Raw genomic sequence first — 10,147 nt, 5'->3', positions numbered from 1 at the left:
AACATTTAACTTACTAAGACAATTAGTGAAACAACCATACTAAACTAATATAATATCAATAATAATAATAATAATAATAATAATAATAATAATAAAGTTATAAAATACTAAGAAAAAACAATGAGTGAGTAGTAAAGTATCATAGACACAGCTACAGAAAAAAGAAACATATATCCAAGAAAAAGAAAGCACTAACCCTCATGTCAATACCTAAACACTCCCCTAAGAATGGCTTAGGTTGAGTTCGCCCTATGGCAAGACTTAGGCTGAGTCAAATAAAAGTATATGGAAAGCTAAAGCCCTCTGGCAAATCGTAAGTCGAGTTCGCCATTTTATTTTAGTATAAATGAGTACCATTCCCGGTCTCATATTTTTACGTGCTTCCTTAACTTATGTAGGATCTTCTAATAAACAATACAGAGGCTTTTTAATAAGGGATGTTTATCCAAATGAGCATATATCATTCTAACACAACTCCAAAACAAGTCTCAACAGCTATTAGCTCAAGCTAAATTTAAAGGGTTGCAAATCACAGGCTGCTTATGCTTTTGTCAATCTAGACTAACTTCAAGCCGGTAACCAATCTAGACCGAGTAAACATGCCCAATGTAGGGACAAGCCACGGAGTAGGCTGTCTTCTTACACAAATGTAAATGTAAAAGTCAATGACTATATAACACCAAGCAACTGTAAGTTCGAACTATCTGATATCCGTTAAGGTGGGACCCATATAACACGTTTGAATTTGTAGTCCTACTTTAGCAACATAAAAACGAGCACACGCTCTCTTTTCGTCTTGGTTCTCCACCACTTCCATTGGTTAAATCTCACAATGGTCCAACCCCAGTCCCAAAGTACACAACTGAAGGTCACACCGTATAGCGACAGGCACGTCACGGATCTATACAAACCATGACAATAACAAAAACCCGTTTTCCGTTTCTGATTTACTTGACTTTTGTTGACTTACACCTTTGACCACCTGACTTTTCTGGATTAAACTTCTCAGATGGTCAACTCCTACAAAATTTCCTTATAATACAAGCTTCCACGACTATATAACTTGCGAGCCAATCACAGACCACCATATTATATAAAATCCCGGGGCAATAAAGCTGGTACACTGGCTAATTTACAGCTTCATAAAAAAGAACCTGAGGTTGTAAATGCCCTTTTTCACACGCTAAAACGACGTCGTCCCATCTACCAATTACCTATAAAATTAATATTATTAATCAAATATATCATCACACGTCATAAAATCATAAGCGAATTGAGTAAATGTGTTACCTTCACTGTTTTATCATCATACATCACCCATCGATGATGAACATGGCTGTATGCAAAGCAATGATAATGTTGTCCATAATAGCATACCTTAAGCAACCAGCAAGGACAAATGTTAATACGTTATAAACACCAACATGTTAATACGTTAAAGATCGTACCACTGAAACCAGACGACGTGCGTTATTTGGGTCCAGACCGTGATAAAGAACACTTAAATCAATTTCAGTAGATAATGCTGCCAAAGTCGCCTTTATGTCTTCAACACTTTCACATGTGTTTTGCCAACCAATGACTAGAAAACCGAACAAGTGTAAGTTAGTTGATAAAAAAAGTGCCAAACGGTTTACCTGGGTCAAACATTTTGAAAGTCATCCAAAGTGTATTCAAATGCATAAAACCTCCTAATATATATTCACTATTTTAGATAAATTCCATATTACCCAAACCTAATTTAAAATATCATACATGTCCTTAGAAACTAGTTGAAATGTCAAATTTACCCATTCCATTAACAATAATTCAAGAAGTGACTTTATAATTACATTTTTAACAATATTTAACTTAAAAAAATGAGATTTACCAATTTCATAAAAGATAAGTCGATTTTAACCTTCTCAATTTCATGTGCATACATATATACAATACATACATAAATAAAGTTAGGTTCCCAACAGAACTCAAAAATTTCATGAACTTTAAGAACAGCCAATCATTTTATTTAATTATTGTTATACTTAATATTATTTGAGAATAGTTTTAGGTAGTTTTATCACTTATTATATGTAACTTTGTGATTACATATATGTAATCACAAGTTTACATGTGTAATAACCAAGTCACATATATGTTAAATGAACAATTTACATATACATATATATATATAATAAATGACAAAAGTACAATCAAATCATAAAATAATATTACATGTATATATTTGATGGGTTAAAAATCATATAAATGATAAGGCTAAAATGGTCATAAACTAAAATTCATTTCAAATTGAGAATATATGATAGTTTAAGTATAGATTAGGTATACCATATATATGATATTGTGCAAGTTTGTAAGGGTACATATATATATATATATATATATGAAACTCTCCTAAATACTTTTGAATCAAAAAGAAAATTTTAAAAAGTGTCTGTGGGTCAGGGTCAGTCCAGAACCACCACTAAAATATTAACCGTTTGACCCGTTACGATTCGAGTTATCATGGTTTCTAGAAACACCTGTTGTGAATACATGAGGCGGAGTAGAAAGAATGTGATGGATGTAATTGAGCTTCCCACAACCACCATCATCAAGATCACATGCTAATTGGTGATTCATCTCAACTTGATTTAACAGCTCATCAAAAGAACCTTCCGGGCACATGACCTGCAGGGGTAAACCCATTAAAATCACAAAATTCATCAGGGCATATTGTTTAAGGTTTACCAATGGAAATTGAGCACTAGGTGAAGCATAAACATGCCTTCATGGTACGGAGGGCGTTGGCATTAATTTGATGAAAAAAAGAAGTGTACTTTAAACACCTCGTTTCCAACCCGCAATTATAACAGTCCATACGTTCGTATATATTCAAACTGAAAAGAGAATGAGCTGTACAAGCTTTGTCTATACACTCCCAATAGCCCGTGATATTGTTTTTCACTCGTCCAGTATCAGAATTGTCGGTAACAGAAGTAAATGATTTATGTAAGCAGTCAAAAATTACTCCTAATACTTCAGAGGCATCATTCATTTGTGCCTGTAAAATCATAGCACATATATAAATATTTGGACAAAAAGTGTTTTGCGTCAATACAACCCGAATTGACCTGTTTTAATCAATTGCCCAGCTGTCTAACAACTTTTCTTGCTACCCAACAATCTAACATGTAATGTACATAAACCTAACACAGATAATACTTCATGACATGACTGAGCAGATGCACATATAGTTTGATTTGTTTGTGGGGCTATAAATGCACCAAGCATTAAACGAACCGATCGGCAGAAAGTTCGTTTATTTACAAGACAAACGAAAATGGACTAAAGATTATGCATGTTTAGATAAATGAACAAACACAAACAAGCTTCCAATCTCATTCATGAACGTATATGTGTATCTACATATATATGTGTTCGTGTGTAAAAAACTTAATGATATATTTACACCTATGCGAATGAACATGAACAATTATATAACAAAACATATAGTAAGTAAACTTCTTTCAAGTATGTGTGTTCCTTTATTAAATGAACGAACATGAAACAAACATAATTTCTTAACGAACAAACACAAACAAATAAATCAAATATTTTAAGTGTTCGATCAAACTAACAAACGATCCGGAACACGTCCTAATTCATGTTCGTTAACAGCCCTATTTGTTTGTGAACACAAATTTGTTTGTGAACACAAAGAAATAAAAATTTTGTATTATATGACCTAATAATATATTCATACCTAAACGAATGAGCATGAACAATTATATAAGAAAATGAATAGTATGTAAACTTTTTTCAAGTATGTTTGTTCGCTTATTAAATGAACAGACATGAAACAAACATATTTTCTTATACCAATGAACAAGAACACAGAAAACAGTTCTTTAAGTGTTCGATTAAACTCAACAACAATCACGAACAAGCCCTCGTTTATGTTCGATCGGTTCATTTACAACCCTATTCATTTGTAACCATAATAAGAAAACCTTGTAATATCCAGATAAGATTTATAATCAGTGTGAATAGGCATACCTCCTGAAAGAAACTACTTTCTGGATACAATTTGCTAAGAGCAACCCGAAGAGGAGTGGGGGCCACAGCTTGAACTTTTGAATCAACGGAAGCAGAATTTAAAGCACTAAATATATCATATAAAGCACATGTAACACATGGATCACCAACATGAAGATGAAAAGAAGTGGATGTGCTCAAAAATTCCTCCCGGAACCGTCTCAAATGCCATAAAGACTGCAATTTTAATAACAAAGTTTTAGAATTTATGCTTGAGATGATAAAAAAGTTGCTAGAAGTGTAGAAACTTTTTTTGTTGTAACCTGTATGATAACATTTAAAAAACAGTTGTATTCACCAACTTCATTCTTCAGGCCTGTACCATACACTTCACTTCCATTTACTTTGTCTGAAGGGACTTCAATAGATGTAACAATAGAGTCATAACCTTCTAGAAAAATATTTTCTTCAGGCATCATTAATTCAGATACTGAAGAATATTGTTTGTGTGAATGAAATGCATCTGAAATATTATAGAAAATAGCAAAATTAAATATTCAGAAATTTTTGCATGAACGTAACTAGAGATTGTAGCACATGTTTGCACAGCAGAGTACATCCTTTAAGGTTTGGATTAATTTAATATATACCCATACAGACTTGAAGAATTTCATGTACCCAACTAATAACAATAATATCATATATACCCGACTTTAATGAATTTTAACTTATATACCATGTTACCCCCCTTTCCATTATACTTGCTTAAACAATAATCTTTATTTGGATTTTGATGACATCTTTGATAAGCAAGCAACCTGAACCATGGTCTCCCCTGTTTTGTTATAATATGACAATTGAATCTGTTTGTTCGAATCAGACAACGAAACCAGGTATCATCGAATGATAAGCAATCTAATATTTTGAACTATTGTTTATGAATAAAAACAAAAAATTTAAAGTTAAATATGCGTAAAAAAATTAAGCTAAAACTGGGCAAATAAATAAGTTCGAAGTTAAAGATGGGGGCATATATGAAATTTTATAGTTTTAGAAAATTAAGGGTAGTATGGTATTATGGTCACTTATTAATTTGTTTTTGATGAATTGGGTATATTCAATGTTTAATGCCCCAAAATTTAGCATACCTAAAGGCACACAAACTGATCTAACTATGTTAGTATGTTAACATGCAAGACTAAGAGGTGAAAAGATTAAACCTTTTTATTTGGTAGTTTGATTTCGGTGGGATTTTACTGGGTATGATTGATTGATTGATTGATTGATTTGGTAGTTTGATTTCGTATTCTTTGCTAAGAACTTTTAGGTTTAATCTGTCTTTGCAACTACTTACCAAGTTCATATATTTTCGGTTTTCTATTCCATTACTATGGAGTGAAGTCGTGAACTTTACACCACACTACCATATCTTGTTTGAGATAAGCAAATAAATATATACCAAGGCTTTGGCGGACAGCTTTTGACAGGTCAGCTTGGAACCTTTTTTCGTCATCTTCTTGTGATTGCAACATCAAGATTCTTGTTTCATTATCTACGGAAGAAGTATCTGCAAATAATTAAAAGATTCCGTTAAAAAGATTATTTGTGTACATCTGTTTTTTATTTCTCATTTCCATTATGAGTTATAAGCACAAATGCACAATCATTATCAATACCAGTCCACTCTGTGAGTCCATCTTCCCTATTGATCGAAAGGCCGTTGCTTTGGTTGATAGGTTCCTACAAGATAAAAATCAGCAACTGCAAAAAGTAAGCATTTTGATGTTTTATCTTATAATCTGCTTTATATCTATCAAACAAGAGGAAAAAATAGCATGGTTATCAAATATAACATCATGAATATGCTCACCATGCCCATTGGTGTCATTCTTGAGCTATTTTTATGTTGTTCTGCAAGATATCTTTTTTTAGTTTCATCCTCAATTCTTCTCTGATATTCTAATGTTGCTTCAAGCTTCCTTTCCTCAGCTTCAAGCTCAATCTTTAAACGCCTTACTTCATCTTCTTGTTCATGAAAAGCAACACTTCCATTCGATTGTTCATCCGTCACGTGTGGGCTCGAGGAACTGAGGAAAATAGTCATCATCACAACATTAGAGCATGATGGATAATAAAGAACAGTCTTATATTCAACATTCATTCATGGTAAGTAAGCCTGTGAAGGAACCAATCATTCGACAATAAGTTTGTTTATGTTGTTTATTTTGATAAATGAACAAACATGAACACAAGTGGCTTGTTCATTTATGTTTGAGAATGTTTGTTTACGTTCATTTATGTTTGTAATCTACATTTGTTTTAGTTTGTTCGTTTATACATTCATTTATAATATTTATGTTGATGACAATTTAGTCTAATTCTATAAAACCAAAATATCACTTCTTACAATTTAGTTTAAACTTTATTATTTTTTAAGCACAACTAATTATTGTTCACGATTACTTTTAACTGGTGTTCGGTCAGTTATGTGTGTCCATCTATGTTAATTCGCTTGTGTTCAGTCATGTTCATTAACAACAAACATAAACGAAAATGTTCTTAAGGAACACGAACAAGAAAACTCCATTCGTTTAACACTTTAACTGTTCGTGTTCAATAGTTTGTTCGTTTACAAGCATGATGGTAAGAAAGCACATACATATTTTCTGCATCGTCATTGGGTAAAAGATGTAATTCACCACCGCTTGTATGCTGCACATGTAACAATTATCATCACCTTACATTGTATTCTCAATATATAATCTAACAGAGCATATAAAGTTGTAAGAATCTATTTCAAACCTTGGAATCCTTTGTCTTTCTGGATTCTTTGTTCTTTCTTTTATCCTTTCCCTTTTTTTTAGAATCTAGAGCAAGTTCTGCCAAAAAAGCTTCTCTGGCAGCATCTGACTTCTTTGTGGCATCTTTCTCTGCTAAATTCTCTATGAGTGCCTAAAAAATGAAAAACGTCAACAAATATACTCACATTTTGAGAGGAGTTTATAGCAATATGTACACGCACCCGCAAATATGACTTTACAAGAGGCACAACTATGAGTCCAAAATCATGACCACATAAAAGACCCAACTTGGCTTCCAAGTTAGCCATTTCAGAGAGATTCCGCATGATCCGTGCATCAACTTTGTTAAACTGCATTACTGAGAAAGTGAGATAAAGTGGAAACTGGGAAGACTGCACATAAGAATTCTGCATAATATGTATAGATTAATGAAACAAACCTCAACAGACAACTGTTCTTTCTGTTTCTGGATTCCAGTTTTTATGCAAGAATCCAATTGCCCGATATAGTCATATTCACCAGATTCTAAGTCACACTCGAGAGAATTCACATTCATAAAATCTGTTTCTTTAAGGACATTTGTTAAGACCTCCAATTCAAACCTGTTAACATGTGTAACATCATTGTCGAGTCGACTAACTTCTCTTCGTTTAATCAAGATAGACTCGTAGCTTTGGCGAACAAATTCTAAAGCGTGCCCTCTTCTCTTATCTTCTTCTAGACAAAGATCTTCAATTAGCTGCAATGCTTCCTCATAGGTTATAAGCTCCAACTTTCTATCACATAAGCTCTGCAAATGTGAAAATTCTTTACTAATTGTTTCTAGAATCTCCATCCCTTTATACATCTTCTCAGTTCTAGTCCCTGTCCAGAAAGTCAACTCCTCTCGACTTGTGGGACCCGAAAATATCCATGACAAGAAAGAATCATCATCATCATCATCTTGGCAAATATTTGCATTCAACAAGAGACTTGAGCCATCTTGATCAAAAACTAATTTTTCAGCCAATTCGTTCACGTGAACGACACTGTTTAATTCTTCTAAAGTATTACTCTTTTCTAAGTATCTACCTAATCCACAAGAATGAGTCAATTCTTGTAAGAACATGAGAACTTTTCTAAGCTCTGTTGCTCCAAGTAAGCATATACAAAAGGGTGATTGGTCCAAATTGCAGTTGGCAAGTTGAGGATACAACTCCTCAACTGCAAACTGAAAAACCTTTGTAAGATGACTAGATGCAAGGCATTTATGTTTAATAAGCAAATGGAATAAAGTTTTTATCTTTTCTAGTAGCTTTATTCGCTCAATGTCATTAGATAATGGCCAGCTGTCATGATTGAAACCATCCTCATACTTTTTTTGTCCATATGATAGATCCCACATATACTGATAACCATAACTGTCACTGAAATGGTTGTTAACTAACTCTGAGTTAGAAACTGAGGGACCAGATTGCAGCTCAATCCTTCTAACTGCAGCATCGACATCCAATGGTCTCCAAGGATGAGTCAGAAGCATTTCAGTCCACTCATGGTCAACATTAAGAGGTAACACCGTCTGCAACTTTGGAGATAAGCTTTCCATGTGTTCATGAACATGCTGCTGGTGCAATTTAGGGTCGGCAAATTTCTCATTGCATTTACAACACATCCAGTACCTCCAACTATTATGGCTCGCACCAAACAACAAAGCTTCGGTAATGACTTCATACGCTAACCCATCTTTTAGTGCCTTAAAATGGTTTTTGATATCCGTCACCCTTATTTTAAACAAGTCTTTCTTCATATCTGCACCCATTGACTTCCAATAAGGAAGAACAAAGTCTTTTCTTTGAGAACTATATGCATTCTTCTTCGCCTTCCCACTTTTCCTTTGTTGACCTGTTGGCTGACTAGGCCCAGAAGATGATTCTAGACCCTTGTCCCCTTCGGTTTGGGATTTAGAAGACTCCATCTTCTGCTGCAACAACCGTGCTGCAGCCACTTTAACCTCAATCTCCTTCTTTCTCTCCTCAACCGTTTTACTTGCTTTGTTGATATCATTCGGCCTTCTGGCTTGAGCCACTGTCACATCCATCGGATCATCAGGAGCCCTATTAATAGGAATAATCCTAAACTTATCCTCTCCATTATTCAAACTCCTCATCCAGCTCGAAATAGAACCAATATTCGCCCTCTGAGACAACGCACGAAGCTCATTCTGCACATGCTCAATCCGCGCATCCGGTGTAGATAACTTCTGCTGGCTCTCATCCTGCAACCCCTCCTTCCCCGGATCCACCGGATACTTAATCGACAACGCACGCTCACACTCCCTAACCGAATCATCATAATCCTTCCCATCAGCAACCGTCTCACAAAGCAAATTCGCGTAAAAATGTGCAAACTCAATCGAATTCGGCGACAACATGACCGCCTTCTTCGCCGACTCGACAGCGCTCTTCACATACCGCTGTTTCGCATTCACATCATCCATAATATTCGCAACCTTCACACACACGGTCCCTTGCACCCGATGAATCAACGCTAAATAAGCCGTGTTCTCGTGTTTGGAACACAATTCCTTCATTAACCTTAGGGCTTTAGTATGATTCCCGCGTCTAAGTGCAACTAGAGCCTTCTCGCAGTCGGTTTTTAAGACGGAGTAACCCTCGGAGTCAATGGCTAAGGAAACCTCATTTTCTAGGGCTAATTGTTGCAGGGAGGGATAATTCGCAGTCGAATCGAGTTCCGAAACAAGTGAAGTAACATCAGCATCATCGCCGTCGAGCGGCTGAGGCTGAGTATGATCAACATTAACAGGAGCAGGAGGATGTTTGGAGCGATTATCGGTGTTTCGCTTTTTACGGCCCATTGCAGTTCAATAGAGAGTACAAGTGACGCCTTATATCATATACATGAAGTGAATAGATATAGAAATAAGAGAAAGATGATTAATACTTACTTACTGTTGTTGATAATTGATATTGTGAAATCAGTTGGAATACGACGGTGGTGGTGAGTGGTGGTGTTCCACCGCAGCGATCGATGTTTGAGTGTGTGTGTGTGTGTGTGTGTACGGAAAGGGCTTTTTGGTTATGCCTATGGGTTGGGTTTCTTTTTTATTTACATCTCTATTCAATTTAATTTAATTAATTAGTGATTATTTGTTTATTTTTTGTTTCTTTTGGTTACAAAATGAGTTCGGTACCGTACCCGTATTTCTACTCATACACATACCCGAATTTTATGGTACGGATACAAGTACTTTAGGTACGGTACTCGCTTGTGTACCATTCTTTTATTCTTTTAAAAAAATATACACTAAATTTGGTATCGATATTGATATT

General features: G+C 34.8%; 1 protein-coding gene across 1 annotated transcript; it reads right to left on the bottom strand.

Moving 5' to 3' along the window:
* Positions 1–233: 233 nt before the first annotated feature.
* LOC143556511 (uncharacterized) lies at positions 234–9,778 on the bottom strand. The gene is made up of 14 exons (XM_077045808.1): positions 7,258–9,778; positions 7,040–7,168; positions 6,820–6,969; positions 6,677–6,729; positions 5,888–6,104; positions 5,694–5,757; positions 5,477–5,584; positions 4,341–4,540; positions 4,039–4,254; positions 2,768–3,043; positions 2,523–2,670; positions 1,449–1,582; positions 1,291–1,377; positions 234–1,214 (listed from the first exon to the last, which is right to left on the bottom strand). Exons 1-14 carry the CDS (start codon positions 9,670–9,672, stop codon positions 1,128–1,130), a joined length of 4,284 nt encoding a protein of 1,427 aa, XP_076901923.1. The 5' UTR covers positions 9,673–9,778; the 3' UTR covers positions 234–1,127.
* Between the last annotated feature and the right edge of the window lie 369 nt (positions 9,779–10,147).

Source organism: Bidens hawaiensis, unplaced genomic scaffold (assembly GCF_021521415.1).
Source record: "Bidens hawaiensis isolate Kalapana, Puna unplaced genomic scaffold, B.hawaiensis_p1.1 tig00018600_1, whole genome shotgun sequence".
Taxonomy (NCBI): domain Eukaryota; kingdom Viridiplantae; phylum Streptophyta; class Magnoliopsida; order Asterales; family Asteraceae; genus Bidens; species Bidens hawaiensis.
Note: the sequence above shows the minus strand (reverse complement) of the source record. Positions and strands in the feature narration are given on the sequence as shown.